General features: G+C 58.7%; 2 protein-coding genes across 5 annotated transcripts in view; both read right to left on the bottom strand.

Annotated features, from left to right (window-relative positions):
• DSCAML1 (DS cell adhesion molecule like 1) overlaps nt 1-17,068 on the bottom strand; it is a 95,943-nt gene extending 78,875 nt beyond the window's left edge. For 2 of the 3 annotated variants that reach the window (XM_068172364.1, XM_068172365.1), the window contains exons 1-3: nt 16,893-17,063; nt 8,480-8,797; nt 5,931-6,077 (exon numbers count right to left, since the gene is read on the bottom strand). In XM_068172364.1, the coding sequence (XP_068028465.1) occupies nt 5,931-6,077; nt 8,480-8,797; nt 16,893-16,935 (508 nt within the window). In that variant the 5' untranslated portion in view covers nt 16,936-17,063. Of the gene's footprint in view, nt 1-5,930; nt 6,078-8,479; nt 8,798-16,892 lie in introns of all 3 variants that reach the window. The other variant, XM_068172368.1, reaches the window with a different exon arrangement.
• Nucleotides 17,069-24,853: 7,785 nt separating this feature from the next.
• On the bottom strand, nt 24,854-27,165 carry FXYD2 (FXYD domain containing ion transport regulator 2). 2 transcript variants are annotated; one of them, XM_068172324.1, is made up of 5 exons: nt 27,078-27,165; nt 26,187-26,225; nt 26,012-26,086; nt 25,375-25,411; nt 24,854-25,227 (listed from the first exon to the last, which is right to left on the bottom strand). In XM_068172324.1, exons 1-5 carry the CDS (start codon nt 27,148-27,150, stop codon nt 25,203-25,205), a joined length of 249 nt encoding a protein of 82 aa, XP_068028425.1. In that variant the 5' UTR covers nt 27,151-27,165; the 3' UTR covers nt 24,854-25,202. The 2 variants fall into 2 exon arrangements, with proteins under 2 accessions (XP_068028425.1, XP_068028423.1); XM_068172322.1 differs by lacking the exon at nt 27,078-27,165 and adding an exon at nt 26,872-27,044.
• Between the last annotated feature and the right edge of the window lie 47 nt (nt 27,166-27,212).

Genomic DNA, 27,212 nt, shown 5'->3' with positions numbered 1-27,212 from the left:
CCGTGGGATGTCCAGACCCTCAGGCACCCATCCCACCCTCTCTCTACTCGCTGTTCATCCCTTCCCTACAGCACAGCTGTGCCTCGGGGTGGCTGGAGGTGCCCTGAAGGATGGCCCTGGCACGGGGTGCCCAGAGCAGCTGTGGCTGCCCCATCCTGAAAATGCCCAAGGCCACAATGGACAGGGCTTGGAGCCACCTGAGATAGTGGAAGGTGTCCCTGCCCATGACAGGGGTGGGATGAGATGGTCTGAGGTCACTTCTAGCCCAAACCATCCCATGAGTGTGTGATTCCTTTTGCTGCTCTCAGCCAAAGCTTCCCTTTCCTGCAGACGCTGCCACAGCACAGCAAAAGCTGCCAACAGCTTTGGTGTGGGACAGGCGGAGCTCAGTGTCACCAAATCCCCACCTGGGTCCTGCTGCAGGAGGCTGGGAGCTGTGGGATTGGGGCACCAGGAGGTGACAGGGGCACCGGGAGGTGACAGGGGCACCGGGGCAGCCGGCAGTGCCCGGGCTGTGCACAGGCTGCTGTTTACTTGTTGTGGTCCCTGCGTGTGCCGTGTGTGCATGCGTGTGGAGATTGTCTCCAACGTGACTCTGCATTATCAGGGCCATAATGAGTCCTTGTTAAAGTGGATTTGATGGAATAATTATATTCCAAAAAAACCTGCGGGAAAGCGCTCTCCCCTCTTAAAGGGCAGGATCATCAAACGTTCTCGCCACATTATTTGCAGTCACACCTTCTGCTGCATCTGCTCCTTTTAAAATCTCTAACTCCAATCTGATCTGAATATATAAATCTGAATTATCACAGCAAAAGGAGATGTGCTCACACCTTTTTTTATCTGTTGCCATGGCGATTAGATAAAATTCACGCCAAGTCTCTGGGGAAGGATGAAATGATTTCAGACAGAATCTCACCCCACTTGGTGAGAATAACGCCTGGAGCTACTTCCCTCTGTAACAGGTCTGGGCACATGTCGCAGCCAGAGAGGGTGGCAAGGGGTGGGGGAGAAGCCAGGACACCTTAGGAGATCTCGAGGCCGACAGGGGAAAAGGTTTTGCAGCACCCGCAGACAGGGAAGGACAGGACGCCGCTCGCTCCGAGCACATCGGGCGGCTCCGCGCTGCGGCTCTGCCCGTCCCGGGCACAAGTGACAGAAGCCAGCTGGAAAGGCCAAGCCTTGTGCCCAGCGGTGCCTGTGCGGGGATTTCTGCCTGCCCACGCCGGCAGGGAGCAGGGCAGGCGGGGCAGCCGGGTCCCCCCTCTCTCGGAGCGGGTCACAGCCACCAGCGCCGCGCTCGGCCGCAGGGGACAGCCGGGGACAAGCCAGGGGACAGCAGCGACACAGCAGCGGGGTGGCCCCGTGCCCGGCACGCTCCAGCTCCGAGCCTCCTGCTTTAAACCAGCCGGGGTCATCCCACTTTTGGGCCAAACCCACCCGAAACGCCAGCCCTCGGCAAGTCCTCTCTGCCCCAAAGCTCTCCGCGATGCCAAACACACGAACAAGGGCAGCCTTTCGCCTGGCCGTGTTGGTTCTGTCCCAGCTTCCAGCTTTTCCCCAGTAACGGGAGCCCGATGTCCCCCAGAATGAGCCCATTGACACGAGGACAATGCCGAATTATCCGGGTCCTGCCTCATCCCCCCGTGCCCCTCGGCACGCAGCGCCCGCCCAGGGGCAATGCTGAGCCCAGAAATCCCAGAAATCCCAGAAATCCCAGAAATCCCAGAAATCCAGCCTCCTGCCTGTCCCTGGCCTCGCCACGTCCTGGGATGGATTACAGTGGGATTTGTGTGCAGTTCTGTAATTTCAGAGAAAAACAATGTAGCAGTGGCGAGGTGCAGCAGAGGACGGAGAGCATCTTGGGGGGGATTGATCGCAGGGAACTGCGAGGAAGCTGCTGCCCTTTAGTGCCCACACCACCAAAGAGCTGCTCAGAGGAGTTTCAGGACCCCAGAACCAGCCCTGGGGACATCTGAGGATGGGACAGAAAGAGCCACGCAGGTCAAACGAAGCTCACAGCTGCAGCACCACAAACAGATTAACTCAGGCAGAGATATTTTGGAAACTCCTGAAAGGCTCAGCCCACAAGACGCACAAAAACACCTCTAAAACTTCACAGAACTCAATTTTTTTTTTTTTTCAGCTCCTTCCTTCTGGCAAGCTTTGCGTTTTGCTTTCCAGAGAAGAGGCTTTGTGGATAACCAGTGATTAAGTACATCCTCATCTGTGCAGCCCTCAGAGGATTTGTATTAGGCTGGTGACAAAGGCAGCACCCTTAGAAACGCTGGTACCTTGACAAGTGCTCTATTTAGATTTTTTCCAACACAACCCATCAAGTACACAGCACTGAAGCAGCAAATAACAGCTCTGCTCTGGCTTTGCCAGGCTGGAAACGCTCACTGCCTCCAAATCCCACTGCCCTCGCCAGCCCCAGTGCTGTTTTTCCCACTGGCACAGCCTGGACAGGTGACATTTGTGCCCAGCAAGACAAAGCTGGACAAGGTGACATCCCTGAGCCAGCTGGGGACGATTTGGGTGCGAGTCCACAGGCACGTGTGTGCTCAGAGGGTTGTAAAAGCCAAGCAGTGCCCAAATGAACACCTTGCAACACTGAGGAGGGGCTGAAATCGCTCAAACCCCACTTTGTGGTGTCACCAGTAGCTTCCTGCGTTGCTTTTGCAACCTGCAGCTGGACAGGCACCCCAGGAGTGCCCACACACCTGGGCTCCACACTGCCACCACTGCCGCACAAAATAATAATAAAATAATAAAAGAAAAGCTGTTTACAACGTCGAGTTCTTAAAGCATCATGCAGCAGGATTTTCTCACTGTCACTCCATGGAAAAGGGGTGAAGGGAGTGTAAAACTCTCTGCTCAGCTGCTGTGCTCCCGTCCAGCTCCTCCAATACACACCAAGATGCACCAGGAGCAGCGGAGTTTGAGGTGTGATTGTCCCCCCAGGGCCTGTCCTGTCCCAGGGGCTGCCCTGCCAGGCAGAGCAGCAGAGCCCCGGGAGCGGGACTGTGTCTGTGGCAAGGCTGCAACACGAGGCAAGATTGATTCTGATGTGAGCACCAGCAAGGCAAATGGGTTTTTGAAAAACCTGTAATTTCTCTGCAACCCTTGACTTCTCTAAACACACAGCAGCACAGTCAGGTGGGCACTGAACAAAAATGAGCTGCACTAATGATGATTTACGTGCAGGATAACCTGCCATAAAGAGTTTATCTTTGATTTTGGGGTATGTTACGGTGTTGCCAAGTTAACCAAACAGCACAACTCGTCACCCACACCCCGGAGAGGGAGGCAGCAGCTCTCCAGCTGGGCTCTCGCCAGCAAGGCACCACCAAGGTTCTGCAGCCACCAAAAGAGCAACAAGGTCTGGCTGAAAAAATATGAGAGGTTGGGAGCCCTGTAATCCCAATTAAGGGGGAAAAAAAAAAAAGATTCAGTCATAGAATTAAAGAACAATTTGTGTAATAAGAGACCTTAAAGTCCACCTTGCTCCTCCCTCTGCCATGGGCAGGGACACCTTCCACTGTCCTAGGCTGCTCCAAGCCCTGTCTAAGCTGGCCTTGGACCCTGCCAGGGATGGGGCAGCCACAGCTTCTCTGGACAACCTGTGCCAGAGAAGAATTTCTTCCTAGAACCCAAGAAAACTCACAAAAGGTTCCCCCAGCCACGTGTTGAGTTCACAAGAGCGCAGCCCCAGGGGAAACACTCGCTGCCCCTGTTTCTCAGCTGCAGGTGTTTTGGTTTGGTTGGGGGAAAGACATTTACTATCACAACAGTCACTTAAAAAGAGCTTTTTGCCGCCAAGAAGTGTGGATGGAGATTTTCCCTGCTCTGCACGTCAGGACTGTTCCTCCCCTGCTGCACCTCGGGCTGATGGGAAGATGCCCAGCCTTCCACAGGGAGCACCGGGGCAAAGTTTTGGGGAAAGCAGCGGGTTTGGCACGCTGGAGTCAGGAGAGAGCAGCACGTTCCAGAGGCAGCTGTGAGCACACAGAGGCAGCACAGCTCCCAGCTCAGGTGCAGAGCTGCAGTCCCTGCACAGCCCAGCATCTCACCGGGCAGAACCCAGCACTGTGACCAGCAGGGACCGCACCACATCCCAGCCCTCCTCACCTCCACCCCGTTCCCTCCCCTCATCCTCCTCACTCAGAATCAGGGCAGACGCAGAGGTTCAGCAGAGGTCAGGAAAAAACATATTTTTGGTAACAGCAAAGCCAGTTTTAGCTCTAACACACCAGCAACAAAAAAAATAAGCTCCAGGCAGATACTATATTTGTAATCTAACGGCAAAACATGTTTGCTTGTGTTGACTCTGCACTGTAACACAATTTATATGTTCTGTCTTTAGGGTAATTATTGCTTTAGAATGTTAAAATCGTTCCACCCTAATTAAATCATCATATTAAAAAATCCACTGCCACAGCAAACTTGGGAACAAGTCTGGTTAGGATCACGCGAGTGCACGGATGCTCAGTTGGCAAACGCGCCGCTGAGCCCGCCGGCCACACGGGCTCCATCCTGCAGAATCCCAGACCAAAGGACTCTCAAACCATGGAGGAAACAGCAGCCCAGGCTGTCCTGCTGGTGGACCTGGCGTCCCACTCATCAAAGGCACCAGAGCATCACCTGCATTGCCCAAAATGCACCAGGAGCACCCCAGGGGATGGGCACCACCAGCTCCTCGTTCCCACCCACCACACAGAAATCCACCTCGTGTTCCCACATCCACGGAGAGGCTGGCAAGGGCACAGTGCCCGTCTGTCCCCTGCCAAAGGGTGCCTGCCCAGGTACCACCAGCCCAGGCACCTCCAGACACGTGGGCTGTGCTGGGTCAGCACCTTGGCTGCACTCAGGGGGCACAGCCCGCCAGCAAGAGCCACCACAGCCCCCAGGAGAACAGGTCACCCCCCTCCTGGTGAAGCACTTTGCTCCTTCAGCCTCTCCTGCCAGCCCCAGCCCTGCTCCCGGTGGCCTCTGCTCCCCGTGGCAACGCTGAGACGCGGAGCAGCACCGGGACTTTCTGACCTGTGAGCAAATATCAAGCGCAGAGCACTCACTTTGGGCAAAATCCTTTAATTCCCTCTGGATCCCCCGGGGGAAGCAGTTATTGATTGCTTTACCACCAGCTCACACACGCTGTGCATTGACAGCGGCTCCGCGGAGGAGCCACGAGGTCACCCCGGAACACGGGGACACGGAGCTGGCCCCACGCTGTGCCCAGAACCTGCCACAGCCAGACAGGAACACCTGCCAAAAAATCCCAGGGAAATACCTGGGGGAAAACACCTGGACCTGCCGAGTCCCTGTGCAGAGGTGGGAGATGCTGTCCCTCCCTCAGCCCCTTCCCCACGCAGGGAAGTCAGCTCTGAGTGGGACACGGCCCAGGCCACGAGGCAGGGACATGGGACGGGCAGGCCAGGCAGGTTCCATCACAGGGGAAAGGGAGGTGATGGCTTTTTTCCCAAGTTCCTTTCCCCGTGGTCGAATCAGTTGTGAAAATTGACAAGAAAAAGTGGAATTTTGACTGGACCTGACAAGGCAAACACCAGCCCTGAGTGCAGCAGTCAGACACGGGCAGCACGGGCAGGTGCTGTCCCTGTTGTCCAGGTGCCAGTGCCAGGTACCCAACGCATCCTGCAGAAACCAGGACAGGACACGAGTGCTGCCAAAATGACACCGAGCATCCCTCACCCTGGGGACACACGGCCAGAGCACCCAGGAGAGCCTGGACACCGCAGCTCTGCTCACACCAGCAGCACTTCCCAGCCTGGAGCTGCAAAATCACCAATGAAAGCCTTTGCTGGGCAGCACAGCTACAGACAACAAGCCAAAAACCAGAGCCTCCACGACAGCAAATGTCACACATGGCAAAGCAGGTCAGATTTCCAAGAGAACAGGTGCTCCTCTCTTACCTGGGATGATAGAAACGGTGTCTTTCTCCCAGGATACAACGCTAACGTATTCCTGCACTGAAGAGGGGATGAGGCACTTGAAAACAGCCACGTTTCCACGCATCGACCTTTGGTCCTCCACCCGAACGGTGTACGGTTCCCTGAAAACTGTGGAGGAAAGCAGATGGTTGGTAGCATGACAGTGCTGGAGGAAAACACATTTCCTTTTGCTAGAATCCCACGTTTCCCAAACAAACCAACCCACCCAGCCACACGCTGCTTCCACCCCAAACACCTTCCCGGGGAAGGAGGGGGTTCTCTGCTGGGGAACGCGGTGCTGGGCTTGGGACAGAGGGACACCTGGCCCAGGTCCTGCTGCGGGGACCTGCCACGGTCCCCAGCGTCACCTGAGCTTGCCAGACTCAGTGTGGGGACCGATGAAATTTTATAGCTGTAATTTGTGTTTCACCTCTGGATGCTGAAAATGCATCCTGGGAGAGACAGCCCGTGGCACAGAGCCTGGGACCCCCACCCCCCCAAGCCACTGCAGGAATATTTAAGGCAAGCAGATGACAATTTTCCATGTTCCCAGCTCGTGCCCTATTTCTCAGGGAGATGCACATCCCTTTGACAGCTCCGTGCTGCTCCCTGGACCAGCAGCAGTGCTCCAGGAGCACCCGCTGGGTGAGATGGACCCACCTCCGCCTGTCCAGCAAGGCAAAGAGATGTCACCAACCCCAGCAACACAGACACCACAAACTCCTGAAATTTAAGTACAACATGCAGTTGAGGGCAGCTCCCTTTTTGCTGTGACAATAATTGTGCCCTGTAGGACATGGACACAATTGCCATCATGACAAATACACGTTCACTTTGTCATCTAACAGCTGGCCAGAGCAGGAGCACCTCAACAAAGCCCTCAGCAGCTGCAGAAGGAAGGTGTTTTCCCTGGGTGGGAAGTGCCTGTGGGCATTGCATCCCACACCTCACACAGACAGGCCAGCAGCGAGAGGGTGGCAGCATTTTCACCCTGGTTTCTGGGCTTTCGGGGCTCCCTGCTCAGAGATGTGCCACGAGGGCACGGGGAGAAGCTGCCACGGAAAGGGGCTGCAGAGCCAAAGCAGATTAACCGGCAAAAGCTTCCTTAATCACCTGGAGCTGAGGTTTATTCACAGGTTTTAAAGGCCAGCAGGGACCACGAGGAGCATCCTGAATGCTCCCTGCCACCACGAGCAGCTGGGGACAGACACTGGGCACAGCCCCACTGCATCCCTGACCTGTGCCAGCCCCACAGCCAGGGCTCCAGGCTTTTCCTGCCAGCAGGAATAACCCCCAGGAGGCAACACACAGCCACAACCAGCCCACTTAAACCTCTCCCCCGGCTGGAGAAATTTGCTCCATGTGCTTGCCAGCAGCTTTCCCAAGACTTCCAGAGATTTTTCTCCCCTCATATTTTCAGTTTCCAATGCATTTTATTTAATTGCTTGCTTTCTCCAGCTGCAATTGGCTCTCTTGCTGCACTGCCATTAGGAAGCACTGGAGAGTGACTGGGATGTGGGGTGGCCAGGAGGGAGCAGCAGCTGGGGAATGTTCCACAACCACTTCCACTGCCAGAAAGGCAGAGCAGCTCCAGGAGCTGGGGACATCCTGGTGGCCCCACTGGACATCCACATCTCCTGCTAACAGAGGGGGAGGCTGAGCTCCCAGCCCAACAGCAGGGGTGCATTCAGCCCTGGATGGAGAGGGGGCTGAGAGCCAGGATTTCCTCTCTGATCCCAGGGCAGCTCGGGGCACCAGGGATCCCAGCAGAGCCAAACCCACCGTGCCCACATGAGGAGAGCAGCAGCTCCACATTTACTACACCCCATCTGCTCCTCCACCAGGCTGTGGTTTATAGGTAACCTGAGAGTGCTGGTAAATAATTCACTCTGCAGAAGGGGGTTAATACCAATTTACTCCACAGTACAAGGTATTAAAATAAAAAACCCTGTAGTCACTTCTGTCACGTTCCCTCTGCTAGCCCCACTTTTAATAGGTTACATAATGAAGCCATTCCTGGGCTATTAGCCCTCCTCAGCCTGGTCAATAATTTACTCTAATGGCTTTTGGAATCAGCTCTTTGCCATATTCCTCCTTTTTTTTTTATTTATTTAATTTTTTTTTTTTTTTTTTGTTCTTAATAAGCCTTGGCAAGCTGAGGCTGGGTGCTGCAGTGGGAACCGGGCTGTGGGACACTGAGGGGGCCCCCAGCATGGACAGATGTGGCCCAGCCCCTCCCACAGCTGGGAAAAGCCTCGGTGAGTGGTTGGGTGAGACAATCCCGGTTCAAAGGGAGAGGAACTCTCCTGCCACCAGGCTGCAGCCACACCACGCTCTCCAGACACTCGCTGGAGACCTCCAAGCTGCACATCCCACCCAAGGCCCTGCCGTTCTCCCTGCTCCATCCTGCTGCAGGAACCCAAGGCAGCAGCCCTGGTTCTGTACTTGATGGGCCAGCTGGCAGCCCATGGGGCAGAGCAGGGAGGAACCAGCCCCTCGCGCACAGCCCAGCGCCCACAGGCAGCTCCTACCTGCTTTAACACGGATATTTGGGCTCCTGATTTTGCCAGCCGAGTTCTCTGCGGTGCAGAAGTAGTCGTTGTCGTGGATAAAGCTATTGAAGGCTGATGGCGAGAAGGGGTAGAGCTGCAAAGTCCCATTGGCATGGACATGCCGGATGTGGGGCACATCATAGATGTCGTCACCTGTGGCCAGGTACCACCGAAGGACGGCGCTGGGTGACCCTGCTGCCGGGCAGGGGATCACCACCCCCACTGTGCTGGAGAAGGTGACCTGCTGCAGGGAGTCGTTCACAAAGTAGAGGCTGGTTCCAACATCTTCAGCGTGTGCTGTGGGCAAAACAGAGGCCACAACGGCGGGGTCACTGCGGGGATCGCCAGTCCTGGTGGGACGGAGACCCCCCCCTGGCACAGAGAACCCCAGCACAGAGAACCCCCTGGCACAGCCCCTGAGCCCTGCGTGCGGAGCAGGGGAGCGCAGAGCATCCGTGCACGGCTGGAAGCACACAGGCCACCTTCACAGGCCAGCGCTCCTGCTGCCAGCACGGATCAGGGATCACAGGCACCTCAGCAGGACAGCCAGGGGCTGCGCAGGTGAGGATGAACACCCTGGGCAGTCCCCGGGGCTTCCCCAGGGGTGCCCAGCTGGCTCTGAGCACCCACGGCCCCAAGGACACCATGCCAAGCACGATCACCAACACTGCTCCTCCTGTCAACTCCGACATTCCTGTGATCCCCCGGCCTGGAGCAGCCCCATCCAGCACAGCAATGCCAACACACCCAGAGCACACCACTGCCAGGCAGGGTAGAGACCTCTCCTGCCACCCTACCACCGCCTCCAAACCAGGAGAGGGGATGGAAAACCGGGATCAGAGCTGCTCCCCTCTCCCAGAGCCACAGGCAGGGACGCTCAGATCCACCCTGCCCTGAGCCCGAGCTTCTCCTGGGCACCCCTGCACCATCCAAACGAGGACTGGGGTGGGTTCAGGGGCAGAGTCCAGGCAGAGCTTGCGCCACCTGCGTGCCCAGGAGCAGCTCTCACCGCCGGAGAACAGCACTTCCCTTCCTGGGAAGTAGGGAATGGACCTCTGCACCCAGCTCCTGCGGTCCCTCCTTCCCGCTCTCCAGGACCACGAGCTCCCCCTTCCCAAGCCAAGCCAGAGAAGTTGGCTATAAATAAGGAAGAGGAGGCCCCCAGTCACTTAGATCCGCTTTCTTTTTTTAGCTGCACTCTTTCCAAGTGGGCGGAAGGACAGGGATCTGGGAAGGGCCCTCGGCGGGTGTATTAATAGCGCGGCTGAGCGCACGCCCGCGGTGCCGCAGAGCCAATAAGCAGATCAGCACCGTGCCACCCGTTCAGAACGAGCCACGGGGGACCCTCCCTGACCTCGATTCCTTAACTTGGGGAGGAGGGGACGGCAGCAGAGGGGAGAAGGAAAGCCTCGTCCGCACGCCTGGGCTCCGGAGGCGGCCGCTCGCCCGAGGAAGGGCAGCTTGAGTGGCCACGGTGGCTCCATCTCCGTGCTGAGCTCCTCCAGCCAGGTGCCTGTCCTGCCTGGGAGCTGTGCCACCAGCCCAATCCTCACCATCCTCAACCAGCTCAGGATGGGACACCCCGAGACACCTCAGCCCTTCCCGGGGCAGAGTCCTCTCCATCCTTCTCCCAGCTGGATGCACAACCTCACGCCTCTTTCAGCATCTTACTCTTGCTCTCTCTGTGCACTGCACGGAATCATCCCCAGAAATGACCAAGGTTCCTCCCGTGCCCACTCAGAGCCCTCTGTGCCACAGAAGGGATGAGCTGATAGTGAGGTCCAGCTGTGCCACCAGACGAGACAACCAATTTAGAGGTCCCAAAATCATCTCCTCGTCTCCCCACGCACCAGTTCCCTGTGTCCACACACAGGTGGAAGGAGACAAAGCCATTTATTTTTCCCTCTCTGGCTGACGAGCACCAAAGACAGACGGACAGAGGAGCAAAGCTCCAGCCGAGCCTTTGCAGAGCCACGGGGCCACCGCTCGGCCCTGCAGATGTCATTTTGTGACATCTCCAGGCTGGTTTGTCGTCATGAATCAGCATTTCCCTTCATCCGAGCAGCGCGGTGCTTCTCCCAAATACATGAAAGGGAAAAAAAACCACACATTTGCAGGCAGAGGAAGGGAAACAAAGCCTGCACGAGCAGCACAGAGCTATTTGTGGCTGAGCCTGAGCTGAGCAGAAGCTGGCTGGAGCCAGGGCACAGCAAAAGCCACCTTCAGCCTGGCTTTGGACCAAGGGCATCCGGCTGTGCCCCGTGCTCCATGCAGGATCTCTCCCCAGATCCCACATTACAGCTTGAGAAGGCTCCCAGAGCACCCAGGGCCTGCCAGGGAAACATCTTCATCCTCAGCAGCACCAGGAGGGCTCAGAGCTGGATGGGTGAGGGGCTGGGGCAAGGAGTGGAAAAATACCTCGTAAACAGAGACATTCAGATTACCCATAAAGCTTTTTCGGGTCAAAGGGGGAAAGGGATTTTTAATGGAAAATGGAGGTTATGGGATTGGCAATAGTTATGTGACAGACGTATAGAGTTAAATCCTCATAATCTCCTTTACCATTTAGCATTGAGCACCATCCTAATTCCATGTTTCATAAAACTGTCTCCAAATCACTGGGAGAGATTAAAAATTTAGAAATAGCACAGCAATATTTTTAAACCAGAAATCACTGCTCACATCTGGTCAGATGTGCTGACCCTAACCTACATATCGAGGGCATTAATTCACATGAACCTGAAAAGAGGAGGCTGGGAGAGCTGAGATGGAACAGCTTCTGCTGGGAACGCAGCCTGGAGCCCAGCGTGGCTCCAGCTGGGAGCTGCACTGAGCCCAGCACAGGGCTGGACACTCGGGCTGGCTCTGAAAGGCAGGTGTTTGAAGCTATCAGAGCTCAATCTTCCTAAATTGTGGTAAATTACAACCTAGAGCTATTGAAATATTAATATCTCTATTCGAGCTGGGAGAAGCAAGTCATTTTGCTATCATCCCTTCAGAATATTTACTAGTTTTGATGGCTGGACTTCCCGAGCTCCAGCACCTTCAGTGACACAGCAAAGCACTGGGCTGCTCTGCCAGCACCTGCTTGCTCCAGAGAGGGGCCACGAACCGTGCCCAGGGTCTGTCACCATCTCCGGGGAGGTGCAGGTGTGTGTCCTGCCCGAGCAGCTCAGCAATGCCATCACCTCCCCAGCAGCACAAAGCCTCCCGGGGAAGAGCCTGTCCTTTTCTAAGAAGCAGATTTAGGAGCCGTCTCAGACAAGGACCAGCTTCGTGCCAGCCAGGGCTCTTCCTCCCGAGATAAGAGGCTTTTCCTGCTCTCCGTGCACGTCCATCACCTGTGCTGGCAGCACGCAGCCAGCCCCGAGCCCACCCAAAGCCTGCAAGCCCCTCAGAGCTGAGCACGGTGCTTTAGCTGGGTGCAAACCTGACAGAGCCGGGGAAACGCTGAACAACTGGTGTTCCAGGGGGTCCATGCCATCCCCTGGGCAGGCGCTGGACTGGAGCTCACTGGACTGGAGCAGCAGCTTTTCTGAGAGCCCCTTCCTGACCCTGGTGGTCTGGCCGCCCCGGTGCCCACCCAGCCCTCCTCCAAGGCTGGCGAGGACCTACCGGGGCTCCCCCCCGAAACAAGCCCACCCGTGGGGCTCCAGAGGGGCTGGAGGGGCCAGCAGGGTTTCCCCAGCCCCCGGCTGAGCCGGGCTGCGGGGATGCTGAGGAGAGCAGCGGGCTAATGGCCACCTCGCAGCTCATTTATTATCCTCATTAAGGGTGTTTGACACCTGCCCTGCCCAAGGAGAGAGGGAACCAAAGCCTGGCACGCACCGGGCTGGCGATTACAGGTAGGTGGCAAGTCCTGAAGGTTCCTCCGTGCTGAAGAGAGGACAGTAATTCCATCACACCCTGCCTGCACGTGGGGAATGCTGGAGGAGCCTTCGGCTTTGCCCGGGACGAGCTTCCTCCAAGCCCTCACCCGCTGGACACCTTAACAGTCTTTGTGCTAACCAAGGGAGTGACCTTGGAGTTGATGGAGCGAGAAGTGGCACTTCCAAGCACCGTGGAAGGATGAGGAGGGAAGCGGCCGAGGCTGGTCCCTTCCAAGGGGAGCTCAGGGGTGCCTGGGAGAGCAGCTCATCCTCCCGGGATGTCAGCTCCTCACAGCCCAGAGGGTTAAAGCCGTGCCTCCCACACCTGTGCCCCTCAGGGAGGGTCTCAGGGGGCTGGAAATCGTGTCAGGAAATGCCAGGCAGGGCCTGGGGCGTTCAGCTGGTGCCCAGCACAGCAGCAGGTACCTGCCACAACATCTTCCCTGCCCTGGCACTGCAATTTGGCCGCCACGCGAGTCCCACCCTGGTGGCACGGCCCCTCTGGCTCGAGCACCACGGTCCTTCCCGACCTGACAAAGCAAAGAGGGAGCGAAGGAGAGCCTGCCTCTGGTCCTCCGTGGGTAAGGGCATGGCTCAAACGTGCTCCAAGCGCCTGCTCCTTAATGCATCTGCATGGAAATTAGGGCCTGAACCACCTCCAGCGATTACGACAGCACCCAGGCTGAGGCTGTAACCCTTGCCTGGGAAAAAAAGCTCTCCCGGCTGGATTCCTGCTTCCAGAACCTCCCGTGGCTGCTCCTGAGAGGCACCAGCCCCACCACACCGTCCCCACAGGGGCTGACCCAGAGCTGGACATCCCCCAGCCCTGCCCCATCTCCTGAGCCCCCCAGGCTGGGGACCCTCAGCTCTGGGGGTGAGGAACAGGCCCAGGGACCACAGGTGAGGGCCTCTCCCTCCCCTCCAGAGCCCACCTCCACGCCGTGGCCATGTGAACACAACGCCTGAGGTCCCAAGGGGACATCTGGTGACATTACCCAGCCGGAGTGACAGCACCGTGTCCCCAGGGCGGTCAAACAAGTGGGCACGAGGGGTGGGCAAGGGGTCACGCACCAGAGGCCACGCACGCCTGGCCTTGGGTTCCCTCCACAATGGCCAGGCCACGCTCCCAGGGCATCACAACCCGCTCGGTGGCTTTGCAAGGTGGAGACCAGGATACCCACCATGCAGCCAACAGGAGAACACATCTGGGCCAGCCCTGCCAGCTCCTCACCTCCTCCCCATCACATCCTGTCCCTCGCCTCCTCCCCATCCCCTCCAAGCCGAGCTCGCTGCCCTCTCAGGGCCAGGAGCTGCCGCAGCCCTTCCCAGGCGCAGCTGGGAGCAGGCAGGAGCACGAGCCGGGAAATGGAATTCCTGAACGTTTGGTACGGCTCTGCTGGCGGATGATGGCGGCAGCCTGAGTGTGCTGGGGGATATTTCTGCGGGATCCACGGGCAGGGAAAGGCTGACTCCCAAGCCGTGATTATGTAAAGACCAAGAGCTGGCTATAAACGAGATTCCAGAGGCAAGGAATGCTCCGCACCCAGAGCTGCCCCTGCACATCCTCCCCGAACAGCGGCATCGCAACGGCTGCGATGACCCAGCGCCTTCCTCCTTGGTGCCCACCATGGAAGTGGCACCTCTAAACGTGCTGCCTGCTCGGCCGCGAGGTGCCTCCATGTCACCCGAGGCGCGGCTCAGCCTCGCCTGCTGCCATGTCAGAATCCCTGCCACAAAGACTTCCAGCTTGATTCTTGCCCTCGGCTCGCCAGCTGCTCCAGAGAAGGATGGAGCGCTGCCCATCCGTCCCCCCAGCACACGGGCCACACGGGCACAGGTCCCGGCACCCCAACACCGAGGTGCTGGAGCCACGGCTGCCCCAAGCCATGCCCCAAGCTCCCAGCTCCAGGAAGGGCTGTTCCACAGCACATCCCTGGCACTCGCCCCTCGCACAAGGCACAGCCTCTTCCTGCAGAGGACAAACAGCCAGGAACATCAGGGGGCCTTTACCCACTCCCCATCCCAAGGCAGCAGCAGCCCAAAGCCCACGCCAGGCACAGGTAAAGGCTCTGGGCGAGCCGCCACGGTGGCTCCTGGTGCTGGGAAATTTTGGCAGGATAAACAAGCGCCGGGCACGGCGAGGAGATGAGCACTGCAGGCTTCTCCTCCGTGCATTTAATGAGGTTTCCATGTTTCATTTCAGAGACAAACGAGCGCTGTGCCACACTGGGGGGCCGAGATGGGAGAGATTAGAAACCGCGAGCTGCACCGTTCGCTGCGCCCAGCGCGGGAACATCATGTAAATATAATGCCAATATAAATCAGGCGGCAGAGCCATCCAGCAACATCACGCAGGGAGACGCTTCCCTGGCTCCCAGCCTCTCAGTTGTGGCCAGTCCGTTCCTCATCACACCACTCGCCTCCCCTCTGCCTGGCTGCTCTCCCTCACACTGCCAGACCATCTTGCTGCTCAACTCTCTGCTTGCCAACCACCCATTTCTGTTTATTTTATAAACAGGGGCAGAAATAAGCAGCTACAGCCCATCAAGGGATTTCTAAACTTCAGGGGTCCCTTGGATCAAATGTTTATCTGCTTTCAGTTTCTACTTGAGCTCTTGTTCTACAGCAGGAGCACGTTAAAAGGATGTGCTTCGATGCCCAGAAATATTAAGTGTCTGAAAGGTTTATCATGCATTGAGCAATTCATTTTTTTTATCCTATTATTCTAATGAAACTTCCATGGTATTGCTGTCCTCTCTCTGGAACCGCTTCACATTAACACTTTGCATCACCAGGACTGTTCAGTGCTGAAGATACCTTTTTTTTTTTTTTTAAGAAATAAAATGTAAAACGAGGCCACGAGGAGTTGTGCTAATGGAGGCTTTTAATTTCCTCCTCTCCGAAGAGATAGCTCTGTGGGAAGACATCCCTTTTCCAAGAAGCTGGGGCTGAAAAGATGCAAAAAGCAATAAACCATTGCATCTCTTTATTATTTTGACTATTGGGGGTCGAAAGGAATCGTGGCATCCTCGACGGTTATTTGTTTCCAGGTTTGTTTTTTTCCTTTTAGCACAGTAAAAAATGCAAATGTAAGCAAAGCAGACGCTGGCACGTTCAGCTCAGCAGATCTGAAGCACAATAGCGATTTTGGGTAAAGCTCCCAAAAGCAGCTTCACCCCAGCTCGAATAAAGCAGCTATTCCATAATTAATAATTGATGGAATAATTGATCATCACCGCACAACTGGAGAGGGTGCCCTATTAAACCTCAGTAAATATTTTTCATTGGATTAACATTCAGCTAACGGGGTAATGTAATGGGCAGCAAGAGAGGTCTCATGCAAGGAAGCAGCTCTGTCCCCTTTTCTTTCACTTTCCTCATTTCCTAAAATTTCCCCCTTGCTGTTCTCAAATGTCAGAGACGATAATTAGGGCAAATGTCATTTTACATCCTCCGAGCAGACAATTTTCCAAGAGGTGGGCGCTTCCAGCACCCGCATCCGCAGGTCGGGTCGTGGGCAAAGAGGTAATTTATTACAGAAACATAATTAAAAAATTCCCGCAGATCCGGAAATGGGCAATTCCTTTATGTAACATGGATCGATTGTTGTAACAAACGCAGTGGGATTTAAGTGCCCGTGCTCCACGCAGCTCCTGCCTCTCTTTAATTGCATCTAGAGCAGAGACTCGGTTAGAGTATCACCTCGCTGGATGTGGGCAGCATCCACTTAATGCCCAACTTTAAATTAATCTGTAATCTTCCAGCGTGTGTCTCCTTGACACGCTTGTTCCATGATTCTCCCCATCCCCCGCACACATATATGATTTATCTATAATCTGATTGATGTCAAGCCGTTGGGTTACACTTCACACAGCATTCCTAGGGGGAAGGATGCGAATTTTAAGGCATCGCTGGGTTTCGCCTGCTGACGGGATCAGACCGAGAAGTGCTCCGGAGACGTGGAGCGCTCGGTCCCGGCGAGGCCCCGCCGGAGGATGCTGCGCCCGTCGGTGCGGGGTCCCGGCCGCGGCTGGCACCGCCGCCGCGGGGGCTCCGCCGCGGAGCCGCTCCGGGATGCGCCGGCACCGACCGGCCCCGCTCCGCGCACCGAGCCCCGCGCTCCGCCGCGCCGTCCGGGGCGAGCGCTCCGGGGGAGCGCACCGACAATCCCGGGCACTCGGGGAGGGCGCAGCGAGAGCGCGGCACCGAGAGCCACGGAACCCCGGGGAGGGCGCACCGAGAGCCCCGGGACACCCGGGGAGGGAGCACCGAGAGCCCGGAGACCCCGGGGAGGGAGCACCGAGATCCCAACAGAGATCACCGAGACCCTCGAGACCCCGGGGAGCGCGCACCGAGCGCCCAGGAAGGCGCACCGAGAGCCCCGGGACACCCGGGGAGGGAGCACCGAGAGATGTGGGACCGAGAAATGGAGCACCGAGAGCCCCGGGGAGGAGGCAGCCCGTGCCGTACGCCCGGTCCCGCTGCCGGGGACCCCCGCCGCCCCCGCCGCGGTCCCCACGTACCTTTCGGCAAAGAGTACAGCAGGAGAAAAGTTACCAGCCACATGCCATACAGAGCAGCTCTGGCCCCGGGCTGCGGCGCAATTGCGGAGGTGCGGTGCCCCGGCGTGCCGCGCTCCTGCCGCCGCTGCCAGCCCGGCTGAGGTGCCCAGCGCCGCTCCCGCTCCGCCCCGCTCCGCTCCCGCCCGTGGGCCGGGCTCCCGCCCGCGCCCGCCCCCCCCGCGCCGCGCAGGGCTGGGGGCGGCCGCGGCCCCCGCCGGCCGAGCCCCTTCCTCCTCCTCCTCGGCGTGCGCAAGGGCCGGCAGAGCCCCCGGCCGCCCCCGAGCTGCGCTCGCCCCCGGGCCATCAGCCCCGCGGCCGGAGCGCGCTTCGCGCTCCCCCATCCCCTCAAAGCGGCACCGCGGAGCCTTGCCCCAGGTGAGCCCTGTCCTGGCCGCAGGGCTGCAGCTGAGCAGCACGGCTGGGCCACCCGGGACTCGCACTGGCACTCCTCCTGCTCCCCGGGCCTCCCGCACGCTGGTCCAGCATCCGGGGGACAAAAACAATACAGTGGTTTGGGTTGGAAGGGACCTTGCAGACCACAGGGACACCTTTCAGTTTGCTCCAAACCTTGTCCGGCATGGCTTTGGACACGTCTGAGGATGGGAGATCAGGGCTCCGGCAGCCCATGCTGCTCCCACGAGAGGGGACACAAGCAAGACAGGGCCAGCAGATTCATTACACATTCATCCCTCCAGCCAGCAAATAACAAACAAATACCAGCTAATACTTTACTTTGGGGTGTATTTATCCAAGGCTTAGCTCAAGCCGAAGCTTGTACTCCCCAAGACTTAGTCACACCAAAGCCAATTTGTCTGGACCGTTAGAGCATTCAGAGTGTCTTTTCTTGAAGTGATTATAGCAGGTTTTCTTTGCTTTCCAAAACAGCCGTTACAAGCCCAATTTGTTGGAAAATAAACAGAAAGAAAGATTAAAGCATTCAGATTTCAAACAAAACAACCAGCAGGAAAAACATTACATTCCGATTTTTTTAAAAAGCGCTGTTTAGATTTAATTGAAAACACAACTATCGTCACAGAAATTGGGAAAACAACAGCCCCATGGCCCTTTCCAGCCCTCGTGGATTCACTGCAAGCCTTCCCACCTAGAAGTGCCCTGAAAAGCTCACCGAGGGGGTACCCTTGGGTGGGAGGTTCCCATTTCAGAGCGGGGACACGGAGAAGCTGCCAGGACGCAGGGTCCTCCATGCCCACCCCGTGTCCCCTGTCCCCTCCCTGCTCCAGGCCACCCACACCAGAGACGCTGTCATCTTAGTGACGAGCACAGCGAGGCCACTGCCACCTAACCCCTGCCCTCGGTGCCAGCGGCAGAAACAGGGGCAAACACCGTGCCCGTGCTGTGCGGGTCTGGCACACCACAGCCTTCCCTCCTCCTCCTCCTCCTCCTCCCCACGGATGTGCTTCCTCTTCCTCGGTGCTGCCGAGCTCGGTAGCGCCGTCACCACCCCCTCCCCAGCCCGTTCCCAGGCCACCTCAGCGGCTCGTGGGTGTCGCAGCCCTCCCACGCGGGCACGTGCCGCTCGCCAGCCCCACGCTCGCACCCCTGGCCGCGCCGCCAGCGTCCCGAGAGGCGGCGAGGCAGCAGCTGATGCACACGCGGTGCCCACACACCCCTCCAGGAGCCGAGGTGCATTTCAATCGCCACCTACATCGCCGTGCAGATGTTCGCTGATACTTCGCAGGGAAATTGGTATGCAGGCCCATACCCTGGCAACCGGCAAAGCCCGGGCTCTGGGGAGCCCCAGCCACATGCCAGGCATCTGCCCCCTTCCCTCCCCGGCAGCTGCTGCAGGATGGCAGCACAGCCCGGCCCAGCCTGCTCCAGCGAGCTGCCAGCCCCTGAACCTGCTACAGCACTTTGCAAACAGGCACACAACGCCTCGGACTCAGGTGTGATTGGTACCCTCCTACACTTGGGAGTGGATGGAACGGGGGTGCGTGGGCTGGCAGGGCACTCGCTGGCACAGCACCCACGGGGCCCCACAGATCTCTGTGTGAGGCATGTGAGCAGGGGGAGTAAATGCTGCTCACCCATTCATTTTTAGCTCTCTCCGCTGCTCTCATGAGTTTCCTCACCATCCCCAGCTCAGAGGATCAACCCAGCACTCTGACCTCCCCCAGCAAGGGCTCCTTCCTCCAGGACAGGAGCTGCTGCGAGCAGCACCACAGTGGAAACTTGAGGCTGGCAGGGTGAGCGCTCAGCCCGGGTCACACTCGGGGATTCCTGGCGAGTCCTTGAGCTGCCTGTGCTGTTCACTCCGGCCCTGTTTGCTCCTCCATGGATTGCTCAGCCCAGGCCCTCTGCCAGCTCGCCGAGCCCGGGCGCACGTGCGGGGCTGGCAGCGCCGGGCAGGCAGCCAGAGCTCCCGGAGCAGGAGCTCCTGCCAGCCCACACCTGGGGCTCGGCTCTCGCCCAGCAGCCAGCCACCGTTTGGGGACATCAGCCTCCCCAGGGCCCCGCGTTTGGACGCGCACAGGAAGCGTTTGTGTGACGCCTTTGCATACGCGTTCAGCCCGGAAAGCTGGTGTCCTGCTAGCAAGCAGAACGGCATCGTGTGCTTCGTGTGGCTGTGGTGAGGAAAGGCAGGCAATCTCCACGGCAATTATTTGGGTAGTGCTGACCTGCGCTTTGGCAGCACAGGCGGCTCACAGGAAGCCAGGCCAGCAGTGGCACGCGAGGAGAAGCCCATCTCAGGCTCCCTGTAGCCACTGCCCTGCCTGCCAGAGCCAGCAGCCAGCCCAGCTGCACGGTTCAGAGGTGAAGCTCACACTGAGGAACGAGTTCCCTGGCCCAAACTCCGCACAAGACACAGGAGAAATTATAGCAGTGCATGCCCACGCACAGCTCTGAGCCCCAGCAGGCTTCGGGAGGAGGGACCCTCTGCGCTTCACCACGGCAGAAATTGCACAGGGGGTCCTGCTGCCTCTCCTGAGGGCATGGGGCATCCTGCAGCCCTTTGAAAACAGCCCCCCCTTCAATCTCCCCCTTCCCTGGCATGAATTCTGCCTCTGGGCAGAATTACACTCAGCTCCGGGTTACCCCAGAGCTCTGGGGATTTACCACAGCGTCCCGTGCTCACACACCCCGTTAGCCAGTGAGGTGTTTCCCCCTAAAGGCAATTCTTCCACTAATACTCGAAAAACCCACTCTCCATGCAGGCACACAGAGGAAAACAGCCAAGGGGAGGGTCGGCACAGGACCCCCTCAGCTCCCGGGGCCAGCCCCCGCCGCAGGCTGGGCCCCGTGCTGGGCACAGGCGCTGCACCCCGCATCCCTCCGGCCAGGGCACACCTCACCTCCCGCCGGGCCCCAGCCCCGTGCCCTCGGCCGCCCTCGCAGACAAATCCCCGGAGGAAGCGGTCATTAACACAACAGGGCTACTTATCTGTCTGGAGCCGATTGCCACAAAGCACTTCCCACGCATCGCCAACTTACCCTCGCAGCACCTCTCCGAGCAGGGCCAGCCCGCTGTGACCCCTCACGGGACACCCTGCCCACAGGGACAAAGAGCTGCGTCCTGCACGGCCACTGCTGCCAGCCCAGTCCCACCAGCAGCATGGAGGACAGGCTGTGGGGGTAATTGCAGGATGGCTTGCAGCTGATTTCTGGGTACACCTGTGTGGAAGAGCGCTGGGCATGCCCCGGTAGGAATCCTTCCAGCAAAACCTGTCCTGGAAGCCCGTGCCCCTCCTCCCCAGTTGCTCCCAGCCCCAAGGCTGGCCCTGTGTGGATGCTGAGGGGGGGAAGGACCTCACCTGGCCTGTGGCTGCAGCCCCCAGTGCCTCAGTTTCTCCAGTGGCAGAGGGGAGCAGGCAGCTGCCACATGGAGTGGTGGGAGGATAAACGCCCTGAAGGTGGCCAGGGGCTTGTGCCTCAGTAAGAGGCTGCAAACTCCTGGACAAACAGGTGCCAGCAGCTCAATGTACCCAAAAATGACATCCTGCTTGAGCCCTTGGGTCGTGCACTGCAGGAACAGCTGCGTTTCCATAAGGGAGCCCTGGCACTCGTGACTGTGGACAGAGAGTGACACGGAAACGGGGATCAATTTTAGACTTCCAGCCCAAACCATCCTGTGGTTTTGTTCTGTGCGAAGGGCTCCGCGTCCCCCGTGCCCCGAGCCCGAATCACTTGGCGGGCAGCCGGGATGCTCGGCTTCCCAAGGAAAAGCTCGGCTTCCCAAGGAAAAGCTCTTTCCCGGCAAGAAGCTGGGATTTGGTTCCCTCTAGTGTCGCCGCGCTCCGCTGCTGAGCGGGGACCGGGGGAGCGGGGACAGGGCGAGGGGGCTTCGCCGAGGGGAGCCCCGTGCGCGGAGGAGAGCGGAGACCTTTGTCCTCGCCGGCTCCAGCGGCTTTGCACAGTTTTAGCACGCTCCAGGGGCTAAACAGGCTGCCCAGGACAGCCGTGGAGGGATTTAAAGCAGGGATTTAAAAGACGTGTACAGATGTGACCTCTGGGGACGTGGTTTAGTGCTGGCCTCGGCAGCGTTGGTTAATGGACTTGGATGGTCTTAGAGGGGTTTTCCAACCTCTGTGATTCCAAGGCAAGATCCTGAGATACATGGACCGGGTTCACGGAGACCCTCCTTTGATTCCAGGCACGTCCCACTGTGAATCCCACTGTAAATCCCACCGGGAAGACCCAGCCTGTCCATCCCTGGGCTGCACTCCCACAGCATCGCTGCCTTGAGCAGTTACTCCCTAATCACCTCCTCTTTGGGGCACGTGTGACATGGAAATGGGGGCTGGAATGCCATTTCCTGGGGCTGGAGGGTGACTCCAGCCCGTGGAGCGCTGCTGTTTTTGCAGAGGTGCTGCTGCTGGCTGCGCTGCCTTTTCGGGAGCCGAGCAGAGGGAGGCTGAGGCACGCGGCTGGCTCCCCGCCAGCCCGGCCCATCTCTCCTCTCTCCAGTGTTCCTCTCTGGCTCCCTGAGTCACCATTTGCTGCTCTCCTCTTTAAACTAACGAGGAGACATTTTGCATTCGCGTTTCCTCATGGGCGAAATGCGGCCCTGGCACCACGGAGCAGGGCTGGCAGCTCCTCCCTGGCTGCTGCTGCTCTGGTTCCAGCCCCGCTGCCTCACCTCCTCGCTTCCAGTCAGGGCTGAGGCACAGGCACAGGCCAAGCCACAGCCAGCCAGAGCCCCTCTCCCTCCTACCTGTCCATCCAGAGGCCAGCGAAGCAAACAGGGAATAACCAGCGCCAAGGGGAAGCTGTTTGGATCTGGAAGCCTTCCCAGAAGAAAAGGGCACTCCAGTTGTCCACTGTATTATTTACCCAATCCCCTTTGTGCCGCAGAAAAGATTTACTCTGAGAAGATTAATGGCTCAAGGGGCTGTGAGAGAAATCCTCCGAGATTGCCTGGTTCAGAGGAGAAGGCAAACACCTCCTCGCCAAGGCCACGCAGCACAGGGAGCACAGGGAAAGGGCTGAGGGGCTGGCCTTGTCTGTGGGACATCCTCTGATGGGGCAGTGACTCACCCTGGGGACAGCAGGACCCTCTCATCGGGCCAGTGGCAGGAGGAAGGAGACACGGTGGCCTTTCCCTGCAGTGCCCGCAGCTTCCCTGTCCCACAGCTCCAGGGCTCAACATCCAAAACAAACGAGCGTGGAGGCTTGGAGAGCTGCTGGCAACCCCTCTACCCCAGCTCAGAGAGGGCACATCTCCTGTGCATCCTGTCTCTGATTTGTGCCTGTCCTCTGCTCCCGGCTCCATCCTGGAGGAGCATGGGGCTGGGCTGCTCACAGCTGAGCTCTGAGGAGACCCTGCTCTCCCAGTGTCACACCCAGTGCAAGGTTTGGGTGCTGGGCTGTGCCCTGTCCCTGTCCCCCTGTCAGTGTGCCCAGCCCTGGCTCGGCCCGGGCTGGGGTGTGGGGCCCTGCAGGTGTGGGCACACGTGGGTGTCCCCAGGGTGTGCAGAATAATGCCATTAATGCCATCTGGTGCCGAGACAGAGCTCCGGCGCGGGAGCCAGACACGGCTTTTCACTCCCCTAATCCCCGGCCCCAGAGCCACGGGGACTCTGTCTGGGGGGCTCTCGGGGAGGGAAGGGCACGGCTGCACCGCAGGAGCCGGGAAGGAGGGGAGGCCTGGGGCTCAGGGGTGGGGAACCTGGCTGAGGATGGGCTCGCTTCACACCCTGCTGCTTTCCTGCCTGCTGGGACCTTCAGCTCCTGCTTTAGGGGGACAGAGCCCCACCACACTCAGTGAGGCATGGGCAAGGCAGTTCTGGCGTGGCCAGACCCTTCCGTGCTGTTAAACAGGCCCTTTTCCTAGAATCTCAGGATCATTTAGTTTGAAAAACACCTCTAAGACCAATCGAGCTTAACCATTAACCATTTTCTTCCTTGGTCGACGGACTCCTGTTCCTGCTCAAGCTGTGCAAAGCTGCAATGAATCTTTATTAGTGGGTCACTGTCAAGTCAAAATTATATTCCAAAATAATCTCCTTACTGTGTTAAATAAGCACCTCAGATTAGACAAATTGCACGGATTTTGCCTAATAACCTTCCTCCAGCTAATCCTATTTTTCTGTCAATGTCTGACCTCGATCGAAGCCCACACGAACCCAGGGAGTTGCTTTCTCCATCCCATGGCTGTGCTGGGATGGTCGGGGTCACTGAAGGCAGCCCCTTGCACACCTGAACAACCACAGTGGCTTCAGGTGAGGGGAGGAAACGCCCTGAGCTGGGGTTTCTCATCCAAACCATTCCCTGGTCAAGCAACCCCCAGACTGACGAGGCTGGGAGTGAGCTCCCCACTGCATCCCCCCCGAGCCCCTCCTTCTCTGCTTGTTTGGGGTGCCCCGAGGTCCCCTTTGTCCCCAGGCTGCAGGGGTGGCGGTCAGCGGGGGACAGGCGGCCCTGTGCCCTCCCGTCACTAGGTGTCTGTGTCGGGCCAGCTCTCGGCACACAGAGGGCACCTCCCTCCTCCTCACTCACCGCCCAATTGCGGGAGAGTTTCGCTCTTCGTTTTTTTTCCCCCTTTTTTTTTTAATTTTTTTTTTTTTTTTGAAAGAGGCGTTCCTGGCTGAATCCGAAGCTGAGAGAGGCTGAGGGCTCACACAGAGCTCCGTGCTTCATCCGAGCCCCGTTCCTGACCGAGAAGCATCGCGCTCGGTGGTGCTGTGCTGGGTTGACCTTGGCTGGACACCAGTTGCCCACTGAGCTGCTCCACCACTCCCCTCCCCAGCAGGGCAGGGAGGGATTAAAAAGAGGGAAAATCCCCCAAACGCGTGGGTCAATATAAAGGCAGTTTATAAAGTGAAAGCAGAGTGAGCGTGAGCGCAAGAAAAGGGGAAAAGAAGAAACCCAGAAGGCTGAAATTCTCCACTTGCCGTCCGCAGGTGGTGCCCAGCCCCTTCCCGGGAAGTCAGGATTTGCTCTGTAAGGCAAATGTTGTAACTCACCAACACCCCCCTTTCTCCCCCTTTCCCTTTTCTTCTATACCGTGGCAGGTGTCGCCTGGTCTGGAACATCCCTTTGGTGACTTTGGGGCTGTCCTGGCCGTGTCCCCTGCCAGGATGCTGCCCACCCCAGGGACAGCGCTGCTGCTGTGGGAGCAGCAGGAGCCGGAGCCGGAGCGTTCCCGACTCCTTCCCATGTCCCGACACACAGCCCAGCACCGCGAGGGAGAGAGCTAACCCCATCCCAGCCAGACACGAGCACACAAAGTGCTGCCGGCCGCTGCCTGGGCATCCCAAGGGAAAGGCAAGTGCCGCAGGATCCAGGACCCGCAGCTGGGAGAAGAAACATCCGGAGCGAACCCAGGGCGGAGGCGGCTGCCCGCTCCGTGCCTCGGGCTGCGGGAACCTTTCCTGGGTCTGCGCTGGAAGTCGCCTGCAGGGCAGGAAAGCGATTGGCGCCGGGCCAGGAGAGTGGGCGATTCAAACGCCTCGGGCACACAGTTTAACCTCTCGGAGCTTGAACTTTATTAGCCGAGAAACTCTTGCTGGGTCTGAGAGAGGGGGAAGCACGAGGGTAATTTGCGTTCCGGCCTTGCGGGGTAATGGATCCACTGGAGCGGGGTGAGGGGTGGCCACTGGCCAGGACTCCTGGGCTTCGGCTGGAGCTCTCCTTCCGTGGTGGCACTGCAGCTCTGGAACCGGAGAGAGGGAGGGTGACCTGGCCAGCGTATCCCAGCCCCTCTCCTCCCGGGACAGACCCCCCAGGAGTACTTCCCTAAGCATGAGTACCCCAAAGCATCACTGCCCAGCACAGGGAGCCTGGCTGCCGGCTGCAGCCTCCTACCTGCACCTACAGCTCTTCCTCGTTCCCTTGCCTGTGGAGCAAAAAGCAAAGGGAGAAGTGTTACACTGGGCAATGCGGCTGAGAGAGGGGAGAACACGGGATGAACCCTGGCCCTGTCAGCTGGCAGGACTGGAACAGGCAGCAGAGATGAGGCTGCCTAAAACCGTGCAATACCCACCTCCTCTTCTTCCTCCCTCCGCAGTGGAACCGCTGGCCTGGGGGCGAGAGGAGCGACTGAGGCTGAGCCTTCCCCCACCCCATCACACCCACCCCTGCAGCCCTGGCACTGCCCACAGGCTCCTGCTCAAGCTGCCCCATGGTTGCAAGTGCTGCTGGTTTCCATGGTTTTCTCCCCTAAAAAGTGTGCAGCATCCTTGCAGCAGCTGTGAGCACAGTCACCCTGCATGAAGTGGTGCTGGTACAGAGCAGTGCCAGAACACCCAGGCAGGGCCACAGGGTGCCCTGCACACTCAGCATCGGGTCAGTCTGGGAGCTGCCGAGGTTTGAGGGCTCTGGGAACACTGGCTCCTCTGGAAATGTCAGAGTTTTCTCTGCTATTTTTAATGAGTGACCTTCCCTCTGAAGCCCTGGCGCTGGCAGGGAAACGAAATATTTACGTGGTCTCCCTCCCAACTCGCCCTGTGCTGGGAGCCTGCCTGGATGGAAAGTTCCCGGGCAGCCCCGGGGGCAGGCTGTGCCCACCCCTGGTGCTGTGGGGGCAGGGTTGGTGACCCCCAGCCCCCTCCCGGCCAGAGGAGGGGCTGAGTGGTGCACGGAGCAGAGCCGAGGGGCGTCCGGCCCACCCAGGCACTTACTGAGGATGATGAGGAGCCCGATCACAAAAGCCACGACGGCGAAGATCAGCCCCCCGTTGCGGATGGTGTCATAGTCTGGGGGGAGGAGAGCCAGGAGGTGTCAGGCCAGCCCGAGAGCGTGGGGCTGCCCGTCCCCCTGCCCGCAGCCCCCGGCCTGCCCGGGGCACACACTCACCGTAGCTGAACCTGTCCTGGCCCTGCTCGGGCATTTGCTCTGAAAAGAGGAGAAACTCCAGTGAGAGCCACGTCCTCACAATGTGGAGGCGGGAGAGACCGGGGTCGAGGACTGCAAGTGAGAGTGCGGTGACTTCCTTGGCACACAGCTGAGCCAGGAAACTCCTGGGTCTCACCCCGGGAGCTTTAACGTCCTTGGCAAATCCACGGGATGCACTCGCAGGCTGCACTTGCAGGATGCTTGGGAGCCTTTGAGTTCCAGGTGCAGCTGCAGGCAGGGACCCAGCTCCACTGCCCTCGGGAAGTGGCACTGCCTGCAGGACTCCAACAACGGCTCTGTCCCCTCAGTGCAGAGGACTGAACAAACCCTGAGGCTCACACCTCGCACCAGATGCACCCCAACAACCCCCCTCCACACCAGCGAGCTCTCACCGTGTCACCGCTCCAGCCGCCTCACCTGCGCTACCCTTACCAGCACAGCCTTCTGCCGGGAGCAGCTTGGAAGGAGAAATCACCCCGAGGAGAAGCCAAACACCGGCTGGCACCGATGTGCCACCCGGCTGTGGAGCTCTGAGGATCCAACCCCACGTCTGCCCACCCCAAATCCTCCCAGACAGCTTCCCCCGTGGTGGGAGGGACCAGCACTGCTCCTTGCGTGGTGTCCCCGTGGAGGTGGCTGTCCTTACCGGCACCCATGGCCTCGGTGTGTCGTCCGGCGGGCACCTCGCTCTGCGAGTGGGCACCCACGGGAACGCGCATTAATTGGGAGACAAACCTCATTAAACATTAATGGCCTCGGTGTAATGTTTATCGCAGTCACGAGGGGAGGCACAGGGCTCCTGCCCGCCTTTGGGAAAGAGGGAGGGGAGGGAAGGGCAGGGGCAGCGCCCACCGTGCCAGCCGGTGGGGAGGGCTGGGCACCCCGAGCTGCGTGTCCTTGTCCCAGCCCTCCCTGCCCTTCCCATTGCCAGCCCTGCTGGGCTTCACCTCCTGCGGCGGTGACGAGCTGAGGGATGGGCTCAAATAC

The sequence above is a fragment of the Anomalospiza imberbis genome, chromosome 24 (assembly GCF_031753505.1).
Source record: "Anomalospiza imberbis isolate Cuckoo-Finch-1a 21T00152 chromosome 24, ASM3175350v1, whole genome shotgun sequence".
NCBI lineage: Eukaryota > Metazoa > Chordata > Aves > Passeriformes > Viduidae > Anomalospiza > Anomalospiza imberbis.
Note: the sequence above shows the minus strand (reverse complement) of the source record. Positions and strands in the feature narration are given on the sequence as shown.